Source organism: Ambystoma mexicanum, chromosome 2q (assembly GCF_040938575.1).
Source record: "Ambystoma mexicanum isolate Mex_15411 chromosome 2q, UKY_AmexF1_1, whole genome shotgun sequence".
In the NCBI taxonomy this organism is placed as follows: domain Eukaryota; kingdom Metazoa; phylum Chordata; class Amphibia; order Caudata; family Ambystomatidae; genus Ambystoma; species Ambystoma mexicanum.
The window spans coordinates 1,270,170,882-1,270,189,681 of record NC_090924.1 but is presented as its reverse complement, the minus strand read 5'-3'; the positions used below and the strand labels follow the sequence as shown (position 1 = coordinate 1,270,189,681).

At 42.3% G+C, this 18,800-nt stretch overlaps 1 protein-coding gene across 7 annotated transcripts in view; it reads left to right on the top strand.

The window, feature by feature from the left end:
• The window catches only part of LOC138570086 (diacylglycerol kinase delta-like), a 1,083,011-nt gene extending 1,064,465 nt beyond the window's left edge, over window positions 1–18,546 (top strand). For 6 of the 7 annotated variants that reach the window (XM_069648673.1, XM_069648675.1, XM_069648672.1 and 3 more), the window contains 2 exons: window positions 6,987–7,117; window positions 13,636–18,546. In XM_069648673.1, the coding sequence (XP_069504774.1) occupies window positions 6,987–7,117; window positions 13,636–13,710 (206 nt within the window). In that variant the 3' untranslated portion in view covers window positions 13,711–18,546. The remainder of the gene's footprint in view (window positions 1–6,986; window positions 7,118–13,635) is intronic. The other variant, XM_069648678.1, reaches the window with a different exon arrangement.
• The last annotated feature ends 254 nt before the right edge of the window (window positions 18,547–18,800 follow it).

The following is an 18,800-nucleotide window of genomic DNA, read 5'->3' as shown; positions in this document are numbered from 1 at the left end:
TATAGAGGATCAAGGGCAATGCAAGCATGATAGGTGTTATTGCATGGGTAGACTGGCCTACTTTGGTGCAACCAGTCTCGATAGAGTTTCTTACTGTGGGATGGCATTTCTACTGGCAAAGTCAGTAGGAGTATGTTCTCAAATTGGGATACTGGCATATATTGACAGTGCCAGCATGCACATGTTTTGTTATAGTATCATTACTGTCATTATGCACAAAGCAAACATGAGTATGTTCTGTTTTGGTCAGGCTTGAATATACTGGTGAAGCCAGCCTGGAAATATGGGTGCAGGCAGCATGTAAATGATTTTATACTGGAATATATTGTGGACAAAAGCATCATGACATTGTATTGGAAAATGCTCCTTTGAACTCTTGGCGACTTGTTTCTATTTATTTTTGTCATGAGTTACCCTACAAAACCGATTGCAAACTGTAGCATTTTACTCTATTTATCACAGAAAGTTGATCTGTAAAATGTAACATTTTAACCCATTATTTAAAACATGTTTTTGGGGGGAGTACCCCAGTTGGTTGGTTCAGGCTCTCTCGCCACACTCTGTCACCCACACATATTTTGGGAAAAATGTGCCCCTTTCCAATTAAAGAATTCACCATCCACCACTGAGTGGGAGAATCTGGGCGCATGGGTGGAGGTGGCAATGGCGGGGAGGAGGCGCATTCAATGGGGAAGGTAGAAGCAGGTGAAGAAATTAAATGTTTTCATTCTGGGTACCTGGGGCACATTGCTGTATCCAAGGAGTGTCTGGAGATTAGTGGAATGTGTAGGAAATATGATAAATTAGGGGATTTTGCAAAGATGTGTAAGGCCTATTCCGAGAAGGAGCACAGGAAGACTGAAACCATGTTACTGTGACCCTAGAGTCTAAGGAGTGAAGTCAGGTGATATTGCAGGTCGGGGAAGAACAGTATTGAGTTCCCTTATCAGGAATTGAAGTGTCAGGGATGATGCTAACACTGTTATAGTGCAGCAGGTTTTCTAAGTGGTTCTGGCTAGTCAAGTGAAGGATTTGTTAGAACCGGACATTGGATCTACAGCCTGCAGGGCATGCCAATAGGAGTTATCGGGTACTTTGAGAGCTGGCTTGGTTTCAAGGGAAGAACTACCGAGGGGAAGGTATATTTGTCTTGGAAAGGGTGTAGCATATTGAAGTGGAGCCACCAAGGTGTAGTGAAAGTTGATCTCAAACCAGGAGCTGAAGAGCAAGTGCATAACTTTGGTAAGGCCAACCAAAGTGTAGGCAGATGGGGCGGTTAGAATGTTGCTCGGGGTGTTTTCTACACTTATAGGCCAGTTGAAGGGTTTTATACACCAGATTGTGTTGAAGAGGGCAGAGATGTCTCCAGGACATAATGTATGCCTGTAGCCTTGAGCGAGAAACTATGAGATGAACTAAATAAGTTGTGAAACAAAAGGATAAACAGTGATGAGCCACAGTTGTTGTAACCCTGAGACCTGCCAAACATAAAAATGTATATTGATTTCAGAGGTCTGAACAAGGCAATATGGGTCGAAAGGCATCCTATTCCCAGAACAAAGGGAATTCTGACAACCATTGGCAATGCCAGTTTATCATTTCCCCTTGAATTAACATCTGCTTATAATCAGGGATGGTACAACCCGAGTTGATTTCTCTTACATCATTCATAACCCCGTGGGAGGAATACCAATACCAGCAGGTACCATCTACGATAACTCCAGACTCTGCCGTCTTCCAGAGAGTTTAGGAACATTTGTATGGGATAATGGTGTTAATAACCTGTTTTCTAGATGTTATCCTTACTCATTCCATATCATACTCTGTGTGAGTTCATGAGGGACCTGTAAAGGGTGGTAATTACTGTAATGTTTCAGAAATGCCAAATGAAAATCCATCACGTGTATTATCTAGGTCGTTGCATAGACAGTGCAGGGATAAAGCCCAAACTGGATATGGTCATGGCCACGACGCAGGCAAAACAACCAGATTCTGTGGTTTTTTCTTTGGTCTAGTGGAGGTTGGAATTTGCTCCAGGTAAAAGGAACAGTGTGGCAGATGTTCTATCTTCTAGATTGTGGCATGGAGTAGGCAATAGAGATGAAGAGGACACAGATGTGTGTTGACTACCATTAGGAATGGGGCATAGAGAGTTGTGGATGAGCATGAGTGGACCAACTGAGCAGCACAAAGACAGGTTTTGAGGGAGTGTTTTACGAGAGGTTGACTGGTATGACTGGAGTTTGAGAGCATCTTTGCAACGGTCAAGGATGAGTTGGCCAAGCCAATGTTTGTCTTGTAAGGGCTGGAAACTTTCTACTTCCAAAGGGATCTAAGGACGCGCACTTGGAATGGAGTATAACCAGATGCTGCTTGCATGAAAGTTATGGTTGGCCAGCCATGGATGCAAAGGTAGATCTGGATATCCAGAAGTGTGTAACAGGCACCAGGATTCCCATGACTCTAGTTACCCGTGGGTAAATTGCAGACCCAGTATCGGAAAAGGAGTCATACATATTGTTGTTAGATTTGTCTGGTCCCATGGATTAGATTGGTAGGGACAGGAGGTTTAATATAGTCTTTCTGGATTATACCTCAAAATGTTTTGTGGTAGAGTTTGATACATCCAGTAAAGTGATCAAGTGTTTAGTTGGGAGGGCTTTCCTGATAAATTACTTAGTGATAACAGACTTCAGTTAACTTCAGGTGAATTATGACAATATCTCTCAGATTTTGGCATAAGGGTGTTGAACAGAGTGCTGTGCAATCCTAAATACAATGGATTGGTAGAAAGAATCAATTGCCTCATAAAATATTTAATTGTCATTGACCAGTGGTCTGGAGTGGTGCCTTGTGTTGGAGAGTATGATGTTTGCGTATCGCCACATGCCCCATGAGGCGACTGGTGTGTCACCAATTACCATGATGACAAGTTGGAGTTTCCAAAGTAGGCTATGTTCTGGGTAATGCAGCATCAGGCCAGTGTCATGGACATGTGCATGGTTCTGGACACATGCACTGTAAAACAAGGCTCACCATTTTTCCAGTGTGGATTCAAAAAATGTGGCGATGAATGTGAGGGATGGGGTCAGGGTGCAAGACCCCCTTCTTCTACTTCCAATGGACAGCATGATAAAGGGTGGTCCAAAGCCAAGATGGGATGTGATTAAAAGTTTGGCGATATCCCGCAGGTAAATCTGGCGGTATACCACCAAAAGGAATTACTGTTACCGGAACGCAGTCTGCCAGATTTACCAGCTGATTCTGAGTGGCAGTAAAGGCAGTTAATCCCCATTCCATAGAGTCGGGATTGACAATATTACTGGCTCCGGTAATGGCAGTGCCACTAATAACAGCTATTCTTTGCCAGTGGGGTGCCTGACTTACCGCCAGCTCTTGTCTGGAGGTAAAACAGAATTACCAGCACATTAATTCCAGACCGGCAAACATGTAATAACCCCCAGGGTATTTATTGCACAAACAGGAACATCTTTAAGAACGTTCTGATAGCAAAGTGGTCATCTATATACCTAAGGTGGAGGCTTTTCCATAACCTCCCTGTCACTGCTGTAAACCATCGCCTCCAGCCCCACAGTTATTATACTTAAGGATTATAAGGAGGCACTGGTCTTAAGACTAGAGGGAGAGCCTTGGGGCATAGTAGATACATTTCCTATTTAAGACTGCCGGTCCAATAGCAGGGGAGTCTGGATGTGCAACGCAAAGCCCACTGCGGCTGTAGGTCCTCCACATCGGGGTTAGGAGCAGGAGAGCTTGCAAATGTCATCTCACTTCAGGGTCTGATCAAGATAAAGCTCCTCTTTTACTTCCCCCATAGGGTACTTGAACATTTCTACTTTAAGAGTTGTATCATCAAGATGTCTTCATTTAATTCATATATTCATGTGTTACATAGTGCCAGCTTGCCTCCAAAAGGTAACCTTGCATCAGTACAACCAAAATAGAGCTTTAAAGAGGTCAAGGGAGAAGTTTTATTAGTTTAGAGATTTAGAAAGGTGCAAGGAATTACAGATGAGTAGCAGTAAGAGGTGACACAGTGATCAGTGTAAGTCGAGAAGATTTGTCAAACAAGGCGTTTTTAAGCATGTGCAAGAGATTGTGAGCTCTGAAGTGGTTCTTCAAGTGTTACTAGAAGATTGCTCTAAAGCAGGGGGTCTGTGACTTGTGTCTTTCCAGATGCTTTGGACTACGACTCTCATGAGCCCTCACCATTGACTTTGTTGGCTAGTGCTGATGGGAGTTGCAGTCCCAATGGGAGTTGCAGTCCCAAATGTAAAGCGAGTCAAAAGTTAGACCCCTTTATTAAAGACAGGTACCTAATTTGAGAGTGTGCCCCAATTAGAAGATCTGGCAGCCAAGTGTTTTTATCCAGCTTTCAGAAGGCTAGTTGTATTCACAATTAGGGCAGGAAAGGTGTGCAACACTTTGAGGGCTGACCAGATACAACCTCTTGTGAAGTTCAGGACTGACTATCAGCATGGCATCACGTGGCTGGTAGGTTATCATTGCAGGGGTGTCAGAGATCAGTCTGCACTGTGGAACTCTGGTGATCCACTGGCTTAGGGTACACTGAAGCAGTCCGATCATCACGCAGATCTGGAAAGAAAGGCCATAAGCAAATCTGTGATATTGTTCCCAAACTACGGAACAGAGATCATAAAACAATGGGTTTCTTACATGTTTGGCAGTATGAGAAAAAATGGTGGTAACAGAATTACCAACACTTTACCACCACACCGTAAATCTGCCACTTCACCTTTACATGTGGCTGGAGGTAAACCCTCCACTTCACCTCCAAAATACGGAAGATTTATTGCAACGGAATTATAGGTATATCTGCGGAATTCGCCATAGTGTCATTTAAACACCACCTTATCACCACTCGTAATCTGATGGGTGGTAACAGTAAACAGGCTTGGCTGTAATTCCGTGGCAAAATCACAGAATTACCACTACATTTATGATGAAGCCCAATCTCTGGGGAAAATAAGCTGCTCCGTCGCCCTGGTGGTAATATGGCAGCTCTCCTTGTGGCTGGAAGAGATGTTGGACAAAGGCTGGTAAAAGTATTACGCCTTCACTCCAATCCTTTTTTAGGAGAGGAGAGTAGAACAATGGAATCCATCAAACACAGATATTACTATAGCAGCCCAGGTGTAGGGTGGTCCCCGGGATACAGACAACAGGAATGTATCAGGAAACTGGTAAAGCAAAATGGGGGGCTCTGGTCTCCCTTATCACTGGTGATCTTGGATGAGCAGGAGGGATTTTATCAGCTTTGCTGTATCCAGAATCTAGGGAGCAGGCTCCACAGTAAATCCATGGGCTGGGTGCATATGGCCATCATTCACCTGACTTTGACACATTTTCACCCCCCCCAACACACCACTTGCCTCCGATAGATTTCAATAGACTCACTCACCCAGCAAAAACGTTATCAACAGTCAAACATGCATGAGTTCCCATTGACTTCAAATGGATCACCTTCCAAGCACACTACAGCCGCCTAGGAGAGTCAATAGGTTGAGACACACAATATTGGAAGACTCACTGATGGCGGTAGTGTCAGTAAAGCGGAAGTCTATTCTCAAATGTGATAGTTTCACATCAGCTATGATAAGACAACTTGGAATGCATTTTATAGTATGTTACGTTTTGTTATGTAACTGAGATTTATACTGCACGCCGACTGCCTGTAACAATCACAGAACGTGTAACCAGAAAAAGAGCATCACACCCGCATGAAGAGGGTTCTCTTTTCAAATCAGTGGTAGTTCTTGTACTATAACCCAGTAATGGCTTAAAACAATAAAGGCACTAGGGCAGTTTCCAGTTTCAGCACTTGGTGATGTATGGTCCATTGGTTATTTCACATCCCAGGCCACCATCTTGTGGCACCATCATTTTCCATTCTGATCTGATCTTTGAAAGCATTGGGGGTAGAGTGGTCCATCCAGCATGTTAGAAGATTGTCTTTGAGTCCATGCACCTATTTGTTTCTGTTGGTCTGAAAAAATGTGTTGTGCTCTGTATTTCTTCCATTTCTATGCAATCAACCTTAGAAACCATTGAAGAAAAGGTTCAAAATAAAACAAGACTTGGTTTTTATCTTAGAAAGCTGAAAATGTAGAGTGGGGAGCAAATTAGAGGGGCAAGATGAGAAAGGGAAGAACTCCCCTTAGTGATGTAAACAGTAGAGGCGCTGATGGGGGGGGTGATGGGGCTGAGGTGGCTATAGCCCCTGGTCTTTTGGTTGTAGCCCCGGATAGAAGCTCGGGCGATACAACCAAAAGGCTATAGCTAGCCCCCAGTCCCGACAGTCCCGACATTAGCGTAGCCCCAGATCTTTTCCTAGCAACACCACTGGTAAACGGTATACATAATGGGATGAAGTACATAGACGTTCAGGCTGTATGTCACAATCTCCCCCACCAAAGATTCCCCATGCTTAAATCTCGACACAAAAATCTCCTAAGAAATGTCCATGCAGAAGAAGACCCTGCCCACCTAATCCAACTGCAGTGCTGTCAGAAGTGACAGTCACAGTTATTACCTGCAGGGTTTGTGCATCACGATTAGGCCTGCATATCCGCCATCACACTCATTATTGACTTACAAACACTAGAGACTATAACCAGCTCATTCAAGGGTTGCCCTCTGCAAGTTATGGTCCATCCAATCACTCACAAGAAAGGAGTATAGGAATCACATCCCACTGACCGCACCCTCCTTTCATAAGTGCTGGTGACTCCCACTTAAGTTCACGCACCAAATATTAACCCAAATCATTTTGTTCATATATATATTTGTAAATATATATATATATTTATATGTGCATGAGTGTTGTCCTGCCTTTCTTATCTCATCTATTCTTTGCTGACTGCTCTTTGTTACATGTGTTGCTTTGCGTTGCACATCTGTTCCTTTCTCTGAGTCTTCTCTTGGTCTCCCCTTTTTTTTGCTAGTGGATAAGTGGGGCACTGAGGAAGTGGCGGCTTGGCTGGATGCCCTCGCTTTAGGGGAATACAAAGATATTTTTACCCGTCACGACATCCAGGGCTCAGAGCTGGTACTGCTGGAAAGAAGAGACTTGAAGGTACCTCGTCTCTCTCCCCCTACCCTTACACCTCCATTTTGAGCATCTACTCCATGCCTTCCCTAAACCTCCGCACTGTTTTGGTGCATGCTTGTGCCTTCATCAACCTTATCTAATCGTACCTTCAAGCATATGCAAAAAGTGACCGATGTTTGCCGTTATCAATGCGTATACAGAATACATTTTATTAAAATCTTGGCCAAGTGTGAGCGTAGGGAGAACGGCGACTGTGCAGACGTGTGAGGAGAAAAACGGATGCATTCAAAATCTTTGAGGATAGCATCATGAATACATTGAAATAATAGGATATTTAATAAAGAACCAGAGGTTACAGCTGCACATGCAACCAAATATGTGTCAATGGGCAGGCTTTGCGGAATGTGATGAAGGATGTATTCTTGGGTTTATTCAATGATAGTAGATAGTAGAATCGGCCGCTTCAGCTAGATGGCCACACATGCACAATGCCATCTAGTAGTCATCACTGGAGGTTCACCTCCAGTTGTGAGTCACAGAGCAATGTGCTAGGGGCTATGCAAGTTAGCTAAAAAACTTGTCTTTTGCCCCACATGAGGAAATTAGCATTGCCTTATAGGGCAGGACTATTTTATACATAACTATCAACCCACTACGTATAGCTCATGTTGCATCCTTCAAAATCGTCATTCTTGGTTTGAAAAAGCTATGTATAAAACAGAATGTCCCTAAAAGACAATTAAAACTCCATCATATGGGGCAAAAACAAGCTTTTCAGCAAATTTGCATACCCATGATGCATAGCTTTGTTGCTCTCCTCTGAAGGTGATCTTCCAATGGTGGATCCTAGGTGGTGGTGTGCGTGTATCTTTTTAGCTAAAATGTCCTATTTTCCTATTACATTGAAAAAAGAAAGGAGTTTTCTTGCGTGTTTCAAACCCACCATAATAATGATGTGTTTGTTCACTTTTTATTTCATATACTGTGAGACATCCTGCTGTTATGTTAGAATGCTATTTTTTGTCAGTCTCCTCCACAGACAATGAAGATTATCTAATGCAGAGAGGTAGAAATGAAGGGGAAAGTAACCACAACAGTTGGGTAGTGTCAGTCACTACATCAGAAAGTGGCGAGTCACTCTCAGCCCTAATGAAAAGTACACCTCAACTTCACCGGCGTGCCCAAGCTTTAAGGGGAACACACACTAAAAAAGCAGAGATACACATATCCACGGCTACTCCAAGGGAGAAGAGAAGGGGGCCACAGTAACAATAGAAGCTGGTGGGAGACCAAACTACACATTTAAATGACCGTAGGGTGCTGATGCAGCAGGACAGCTATTAGCTTCGTATGTAATCAACAGACAGAGCTCAACATTGCAACAAGTGTTTTATTCAACATATATTGAATTGTACAAACCTTGTGTACTTTATAAAAACTCCTATTCTATACAACAAAGATCGCAGCGTAATATTCCCTGTTCACCCTCAACATGATCATTCCAAAAATAAAAACTATTACAATTCCATCATTTCACAACTTTTAATTTCTGTTCAATGTAACTCCAAAGGTTGACTGCGGCCTAGCTAACCGTATTATTATCCCTTTCATCAGAAGTTCCCAAAAATGTGTCCGAAGAAATTCCATATTTCAGTAATAAAGGAAAGATATAATGAAGATATGACGATTATCACCAGAACTCATTAACGCGGGCAAGATAACGATTTTGACCAGGACTTATTTCTGCATTGTTGGTTATTAGATGGGTTACAAAATAAACGACAACATCTTTTCCATTTCTGAATGTTGTTGCCAGCCCCACTTATGTCTGTAGCATGTTAAATCGCATTAACATGTAAGTTGTTCTTCTTACGTTGCAAGGGAAAGGACCAGCGTCACTTTCACCCCAATCAGTTCCTTCATCATTTTGTGCAAAAAGGAAGCAATTGGAGCATGATCAATTTCCAGGTCAAGGGACTTAATGGCCTCATTACATCGGTTAATGTCAGGCATTACTTTGGGTTGTGCCATCCAAAAGAACCACTTGTGGGGTTACAACTAAAATCGCGTTTTTGGTGGGAAACAAGGTGCAGTGAACAATCCAGGCGAGGTGTTCAATATTAAAAGTACTTAACTTGATCATCTCAGGAGGGACCTGAAGGGTCCTTGAAACTATGACGTCACAGCTGGTAGGAGTTGCAAAGATTGCTCCTTAATGCCCGAAACTGGCTTTATCTGATCCTAGTGTATCAACTGCATGGAATCAGGATTAACGAGCAAGTAAGTGAATAGTTCTCCATCTCCTCTGAGTTGAGATGAACATCTTGGATTGGGAGGGAGATGCCCTTTATCTTATCTTAACATCATTTGTAGAACGCCACATAAGCCCGAAGGCATCTTGGTGTCCTGCTGATGTATGCAACGTCTCGTTTGTGGGTCATCGTTGGTAGGTGTTTGAAGTGAGTAGCAGCCACCTTTGGAAGGTTTGAGGATGTTGTGTGCACGAATCTACTAGGCAATCTTTTCACGGGGGACCCTCTTTGTCCCTGTATGATCAACCTGATGACCTCCCCTCATACTGCGTGCCCATCACAGGATGCTAGAGCCTACAGGCAGGTAGAACAGCTTGTGCCTGGAGGGGGTTTTATTGAACTGCCAGGTAGAGGATTAATGGATGGGCAGAGACCATACTGTCATTGTCCTGGACCAAAGACCTCAACCAGACTGTGGTGAGGTGTGGGCATGCAACAGAGTGTGCGGAGATTGGATCTTGGGTGGTGAGAGGGTGGGATTAGTTGGAGTTAGTGGGTGGAGGGGCATACCCCTATCAGTTGCTGTAAAATGGGCAGTCCCTTCTCAGTCATAGACCTACTTGAACAGTTCAATTTTTAGTAGTCTTCTGAATCATAGCTAGCTCAGGAGCACTATGAAACTTAGCTTCCTGGAATTCCACATTCCTGACTCTTTCAGTCTGACCAAAGACAGCACTGAAGTAGAAGGTTGGGTATCCAGTGAAAAATACAATCACTCGATACTGAACCTGGAACATGTCAACTCTCCATATTTGAACCAACAGTTTTTCACAGCATGAAAAGCAATGCAAAACAGACACAGTGCAGAAAACGGAAAGTGTGTGCGCATATTTGAATTTAACCAGCAGGAGTGTAAATGGAAAAACATTCACAAAAGGAAACACAAATGGAAAAAGCATGGTCAAAGCCAACAGTTTAGGCCGAGATAGAGGCATTGGGATAATGTCATAAGCTACTCACACCATTTGCCAGCTATTGAAATCAATTGTTCCGGACATACCATCATGTGTTAGGTCATGACATAATATGCTGTGGTACTCCTATGCCAGATATTGCAATGCCATACCAGGTAAGGCCACCTAAGGCCTAGGCTTTGATTCCAATATCATGTTCTGATGTGACAATCCGCCAGCACACTCACTATTGGTAAATGTTGCCATTAATACGCAAGCATTTACACCATTGACATACAATTCCCAAGCACTGGAATCATTTTCAAAGATGTGTGTAGCGAGAACGGGAGGTGCAGTTATATTGGCACGTTCCGCTATGCCAAGTTAGCAGTGCCAGATTCTTGCATGTTCAGTTAGCTGAGAAGGGCTAGGATCAGCTAAGCCAGAGTCAACAAATGTCCCTTTAGGACATCGATGTCATCATGCTCGATTATGCCCAGTGAACCCAAAAAGAACAGATTCCATTATGCCCAGTTCAGTTCGCTGAGAAGTGCCAGGATCAGCTAAGCCTAGTGAGCAAACTACAGCCAGATTCCAGAATGCACAATTAGGATGTCATTCGCATGCTCCATTATGCCCATTGAGTCCAGAAAGAATAGATTCCATGATGTCCTGTCAGTTACCTGAGAAGTGCCAGGATCAGCTAAGCCTAGTGAACAAACTACAGCCAGATTCCAGAGTGCCCAATTAGGATGTCATTTCCATGCTCCATTATGTCCAATTAGCCCAGAAAGAGTAGATTCTGTTATGCCCAGTTCAGTTACATGAGAAGTGACAGGATCAGCTAAGCCTAGTGAACAAACTACAGCCAGATTCCAGAGTTCCCAATTAGGATGTCATTTCCATGCTCCATTATGTTCATTTAGCCCAGAAAGAGTAGATTCCGTTATGCCCAGTTCAGTTAGCTGAGAAGTGCCAGGATCAGCAAAGCCTAGTGAACAAACTACAGCCAGATTCCACAATGCCCAATTAGGATGTCATTGCCATGCTCCATTATGTCCATTTAGCCCAGAAAGAATAGATTCAATAATGCCCAGTTAGCACAGCATAACAAGGATGTGCAATGCTGTTGTTTGGGGGGCGGTGGGGTCAGGAGCTGGAAGGGGGTAGATGCTTCAAAGTTGCTCCTCATCTCCCCCTTTTCTGCACTCTCATTTAAGCAGTTTAGATACACTTGGGGTAGCGTTGCAACACTTATGAGCCAGAACTAAAAAGACAGGCTGCCGAGAAGAGACAAGGCAGCACAATAAGGCAAAGGATGATGTAAGTGTTTGAAGGAGGTGGGGGGGAGAGTGGAGGGTTAGGCACTGAAGTGCCAAGGAAAAGGCTGGCAGCACCTCATAAATGAAGAAATCAAGAAAAACAGAGGAAAAATGGAAGGCTTCTAAAAATCAGTAGGAACCTGATGTTGAATTCCTTCTGAAAAGGGATGTTAACTCTCCCTTCAATAGCATTTGTGACTACGGAGCTTAGGCATAAGTTCAACATTGAGGGTGTCACTATGGGTTTGGCGGTCGTGGTGAATCCCGCAGTATTTACAAAATAGCACTAGATTTATCGTCTGCCAAATTCAGGGTTTTTCAAATACTGACAGTGGCCGTCCATGGAAATACCACCTTCAGTGATATCTGAGGTGGTATTTCAGATGGTCTGCCTATGTTTACCTCCACCTCAGAGGTAGAGGTCAAAATTCCATAGTGGCCCCAAAATGTATTGCTGGTATAGTGAAGCCCGTGTGCTTCCCTTCAAATACAGTAATACAATTCTCTGATCGGGGGTGAAAATCTGGGCCTCTCTGAGGCCCCCTCCCTGGCTCAGTCTTCATAGTAACTTCATTGATTTTAGCCAGTAGATTTGATCAAGGCATAGACATCCAGAGTACAGGCTAATCAAGTTTTCCATTGCCACTAATTATTACAGAGTGTTCTATCTACCTTTTATGTATTAAACAAAATAAGGCTAAGCGAGTTGGCCGCTTTCATAATAAAGCGACACTATGAAAATTGTAAAATCACGGATGTTTGGTTTTAGGAAATATAAGGACCTTTATTATTCTATCCACTAATGCAGGCGGTGTAGCAGCAGAAACTAAGGGCATCCTGTATGACAGTTAGAATGTTCCTTGTCGATTTGTCTCTATGTGCTCTGATACGCTACTCTGAGAATCAAACATTTACTTGAAGACCATCTGCTAGCCTCTGTATGCCTGTGTAGTGATGGAGTCCATCTCCTCTGGAGACTGTTTATAACACATCATGGTTGTTGAGTATAATTATTGCTCTAAACCCAATGGGTGGGTTTGCTGTCCCATCTTTTTCATGTTCAAAGATATTGCTCAGGCGTTACCCATTGGACTGATTTCGTGCACTTTGCCCCCCCGCCACTTTGGGTTGGTGAGTATTTAATGAACCATAACCTCTAAACTTGCTCTGGGCAGCCCTCCAGACAATCGTTTTTCAGCCTGCCACGCCATTACAGAAGGGAAGAGACCATGTGTAAATCAGGCTTCATCCCACCCAAAATGCGGCAGTCCAACACAAACCTTTAGGTCACATCCCTCTGCACATGACCACAAGCAACCCATTGTAAATCATTGGTCAGAGGCAGCTTGGGTCTGTAGGCAAAACATTCCACTTTAGTTTAATTCCCAAAATGTGAGAAATTGTCAAAATTTGATGATTTTGCCAAACATGTTCCAAAGAACAAAAAAAATAAATCTTTGCTGACTCCTAAATGAGACAGTCCACATAATCCCTAGATGAACTCTTACTAAATATCCTAACTTGCATTCAAAAGCCATTAACCTCAAAATATATTGGTCATTACACTTTTGTTAATCTCTTCTGTCCCAAAGCGATCAGGGAGCTCAAAGAACTCTGCTGCACCAAACTCGCTAGGACCGTACGCTTCTCAACGTACGGTCCTAGATTATGGAATCTATTGCCGCTTCATATTCGAAGCATCACGTCCCTCACCTCATTCTAAATAGCTTTAAAGACTCATCTATTTACCTAACTGCTGATCTTCTGTCTGCTGATGAGTACTAAATGGCTGATGTCTGACACAAATTCAGTATCATCTACCCTTGGGTGCAGTTAAATCTGCCTGAAGCGCGTTATAAATGTATCAGAAATCAAAATTTAAAAAATCAAAATTAAGTGAATGTAAGAATGATAATCATTCATTGAAACACATATAATGTGAATGTTGAGCATGACAATATGGGCTGCTTTGCTTAACCCCAAACTCAAAACACTGTCTTTGTGATTTCTTTTAGGATCTTGGGATTTCAAAAGTGGGTCATATGAAGCGGATCCTCCAGGGAATTAAGGACATCAGTGTCCACCCATAGATAAAATAACGATGAAGATGGTCACGTTTGGAAGACGACCCTCAACAAGCACTTCAGGCCTTCATGGATCCCGCGGACAATTATGTGTACATATATACATAAAACCTCCAACCATTGGAACATTTCACACAAACTTTGAAGACGAGTTCTTGGAAGTTTACATTTCCATTTTTGGCCAAAGAAAGGTTGCTTTTTGTGTATTTTCCAAGGCTGGAATTATCTAAAGAAGGAACGGTTTATCCACATATCAGATCTTCTTTTCCAGAAGATCGACGTTGAGCTGGACACATTTTTTTGTGTGGCTTGAAAACAACACTAGGACTCAAGGCTTCGATGGAATCGAACCTCTGAGTTTGGCGTCGGGCTAATTCAAGGGTTCTGTTTTAGCGGCCGAGGAATGGTACTTACACTGTATGCTGCATGTAGCACATGAAGAAAAAAGAGAATGTTTACTTTAAATGAAACTTGCAAAACTGTGGCCCGTTGCCCCAAAGCAGGTCGTGGAAGTATGATTTACTGTATTTAACTGTGAACTTTTATTTTTCCCCACAGCAATATTTATTTGTTTTTATTGGAGAGATATTGCTTCTTGTAGTATCGTGGTTATTGACAATGTGATGCAACGGGGACCCTCATCAGTGCCAGTAAACCTCTGCCCTTCATTATCTGATGCCGTCCGAGAGGAGAAAGGTTCAGTGGAAATGCCAGACAATGTTATTGAGGCCCGCCAGTGTCTATCTGCAGAGATGGGGATCTCAGGAATAGCTTATAAACTACCAGAAATTGAGAATGTGGGCTCTGAAACAACCGGACAGGTGGCAAAACCAGCTTCACCCACCTGCGCGAAATCATCATTCACCATAGTCAGTGGGTCCATAAATGCATAAAGACCAAGCTGTAGAAGTATGCCGCTAACAGTAATTAATGTGTTGCTGAAGTGTCATGAATACCGCTACAACAGTCAGTGGTGCGTTCCAGTGGCATTAATAGGCACTGTATCTCTTCTTTGGATATATGTTTTCCCATGTCTCTGGATATTTGGTTGCCATCCTTTGGACATAATACAGTTGTTGCATGCATGATCAGCTTGTTACCTTGGAAATTGGCTGATTTTGTGTATTCATGGATCTGAAGTGCCATCGTACCATTGGTAACTCAACTGCTCTATTGCGTTAAAGTGTCCACGCGTTCACACAAGGTCATTGCCAATATCCCATCAGCGAATTGTGGCTCCACTGTTATGGCATCTGGGTGGGCATCAGTGTGACTAGCAATAGTGTTTATGGACACGTATCATTGTGCATTTGGAGAATGTCAGTAGAAATCTGGAAACCATTGTATGTTGGTCATGCTGGGCCGGCATGTGCCAATGCGGATACATTGATTTTCCTGGAATGTGCTTCTGGTGCCACTAGAAGTGTTCCTTTACCCTGAGCTATCTTTGATAGCCTTACATGCTAATTCTTGGGCACTGTGAAATTGCTAACATAGCCTGCCACTTTTAAGATCGTCATCATCATTTGGTTAAAGGAGTTCCATAGCTCTTCCCTTCGTAGAAATGGAAGGGTAAGATATTTGGGAAAGTGACCAATGAAATAACTCAGGATTCCTCTTGCTTTTAAAATAATGCTTGAGTTTCCCAATCAGGGCATATGCCCCTATTCTCCTCTCCCTCCATTGTGATCTCTCATGTAGCCTCTGTAGATTTCCTTGACACATTGACTTTCATTAAAAAATGTAGGTGCTTCTGATCACAAGAAAAATTCCTATTCTAATAGAAGATTGTGCCCAGATCAAATCTGACTTCAAATTATACATCAAGACTCAGCATATTGCAATTTATAAGAACAAGGAAAATGCTCAAATCTAGCCTATATAGCTAGTCAAGATTTGCACAACTTTTTGCTAGTCCAAGCTGAAATTGACCAATATTTGGACTGCAAATGCCTATTCTTTTCTTAAGTAGTTCTGAACCCAAGTGATTGATATTTCAACATGGAAAGCATCCTTTTTGTGAATCCCGCTGCCATACGTACAAGGATCAGAATGAGCATTCTACTCCTTTCCCATCAAGAAACAATCTGATTGAATAATAGCAAATTTGATTGTGGTACCGATTCCACAATAATTAGAAGTTTCTATAGTGAGGCGACATGGCATTAAAAAGTGGAAATACAAAGATTGCAAAATATAAAAAGAGAAATGAAGGCAGCCCCAAGAAATGCTCTCAATGAAGAAAAATACAAAAATACAAAATAATACACCTTTTCAGATATTTGAAGTGAAAGTGTTCCTTTAATCCCAGCATAGTGCCTAAAATAGGAAAGACTGCTTGGGCTACTTTGTGGGTCAGTGTCTTCAAAAAATGATTGTGATGGATTGTCCCAGTCTGACTAGACCCTTGCATCCCAAGCTGGTAATATCGGGAAAACACCACTTTGGCGGAATGGGCCATGCATGGACAGAAGTCATTATTCAGCTATATTGCATACTTTGTATGGATACTTGCTTATGCTTCATCAACGGAGAAGAGCTGGTGCCAAACGTTACAGATGTGCATCCGCCCAAACATATCTCATTTCAATTGATAGGTCGACGTCAACAATAATGTTTTATTCACCTGTACCACCCTTTTTGCCAGGAAAACTCTTTTCTTGCAGTTAACAGGTAGACTTGTAGTTAGCCAGACGGATAGCAGAAATACAATGTGCTCACCTTGGAAACTGTGGGACTTGGGCTTGATCACTGAGGATTGGCAATGCAATGCGAGATCGTGTAATATCGGACAAAATAATGTGAGATACTTCTTAATTAACAGATCTTTGCAACAAAGGATTTCAGCCTTATTTATCATGTCCAAATTCTGCCAGCATGATCTAAAAAATGCCCTTATTATTTGTGTTCATCATTTTCCTCAAAGATGATTCTCTTTTCAGTCTTTTCTTATATTTGTATTTGCTATTATGGCTCGGGGAATCTCTTGCCTTCGGAAAACCTGCTTCCCTCTAGCTCCTTCTGATCAGGAATAACGGAGCTACGTAAAGCCAGGATTCTACTCAATGGCTTTGCATCTAGGACACCCTTCTCAAAATGAAAGAAGGCTCTAAATATTTATGCCAGTCATTATGTGTTTTTGGTCTTTTTCTAGACACCATGTGTCAAACCCAGACTGGTTGAGGGTGCCAGAGTTATGCAATAGGACACATTCAATAGAACATGGTTAATACATTATGGCTTACTGCTTGCAGTCATAAAATGTATTAGGAGACAATGATTTTTATCGATTAGTGCTCTTCCAAAAAATGTGTTCCATAGGTCTTCAACCTAACCTTTAATCATATTAATTTGAGACCATCTCAAGGGCTTTGTTACCTTTTAAGCTCACTTCTTTTCAGAAATATATGGCCCCAGTCTGGCTTCAGGATGAAACAATCATCGCGCCTTTCGTGGAAAAGCCTAACTTATACCCTACCCTTTTATACAGTTAAACAGTTATAGGCAAAAATAATCTTTGTGAAGATTCCAGAAAATTATGTTGATCCCAGCTCCATTAATACGCTGAAGACCATCTACTGCCTGATATCATCCAGGCGCTTACGGGTGCATGGAAGCCAGTCTTCTTACCGTAACTTTAGAACACAGATGCTTTGATTTTCCTTACAAGGAAAAGGCTATATGTTTGGATCATCTACTAGATCTTGCTCAGGCAGTCACCATAAATAAGAATTCAGGCATTTTAGATATTTTAAGATTTCTAACTATATCCCGGCGTTTGCTGAATTGTATTTCACAAACACCTGACAATAAATTATTTTCAGTGGATGCCTTTATTGTTCTGGAGGTCACACAATTAGAAAGCACTTAAAGCAGTGGTATCACTCTACTGAAATCTATGGTTCAATCTAGCCCTCACCTGGCAAAGGTGGGCACCCTCTAAGAAATCCATGGTCCAATCCAACCGATTTCCTGGCAAGAGTGCCATCTTTTAAAAAATCCATGGTCCAATCAAAAATTCACCTGGCTAGGGTGCCATATTTTAGAAATTCTATAGTGCAATCCAACCCTCATTTGGCTATATGCGATGACGCCATGCTTCATCAACTCAGTTTGGCACATTTTAGACTCCGAGATATTGGGACTATTTTCCCGGGTAAGAGGTCATATTCTTAATCCAACACATTTCCTGAGACTGACACTCTAGATTATAAAAATGGATCTGAGCTCATTACAAGCACTTTTCAACTTATTTGCTAGTGATTACCAATCACCAGTCTAAAATTAACAAGCCTTAAGCAGTGCCGGATAGACAGCTCACTGAGGTAATGCACCTTGTGCAGAGATCTGTGTTCACCTTTCAGGTCTCAGCCGCCCAACTTACTGAGAGTTGAAAGTCATAATGACATTGCACTACATTGCCAGGGAGATGGGCACATTAATTCAGAGTATGCACCAATCAGAAACATGGACATGCTGATTAGGGGCCCTAAAACATGGTTAAGTCCACAGTTCTTATATTTATAATTTCTAACACTTAAATGTGCTTTCCTCAAGGTGCCCGAGGCCAAATAGCTGTAGTGGTTTTGAAAAGTAATAGTTTCTAAATGCAATGTTGCAGTTTATATTTTGATGGCTATTGCTAGTCACCTGATGCTACTGGGAGCCATTTTCAAAGAAATCTCCGGGCGTGGTCCTCTATACCTCGTGAAATGATCTGGCCTCTTACCGTCTCCTGTGGGACTGTTGTAAAAAATTGTTTGAACTTGACTGTGCTGTACATTTTTTGTTTCTATTGTTATAAAATTGTGCTGCTGATTACAAAGCCGGAGGCTTCATTCACTCTGTGTTGTGTTGCTTTCTTTATTGGTGAGAAGCAAAAATCTGATCTTCGCTGACCATGCCAATCCAAATTTCATTGGTTGAATAGGTGCATGCCCAGAATGTTTAATTTAATCACTAAATTAATTGCATCTGTATTTAAATCTGGAAAATACATGTTCACTCGGTTATATGACATGGCCAGCGTTGTGGCCCTGTAAAGGGTAGGGGAGGAGCTCCCAACCCAGCTTACCTGTGCTGATGGCGGCATCCAG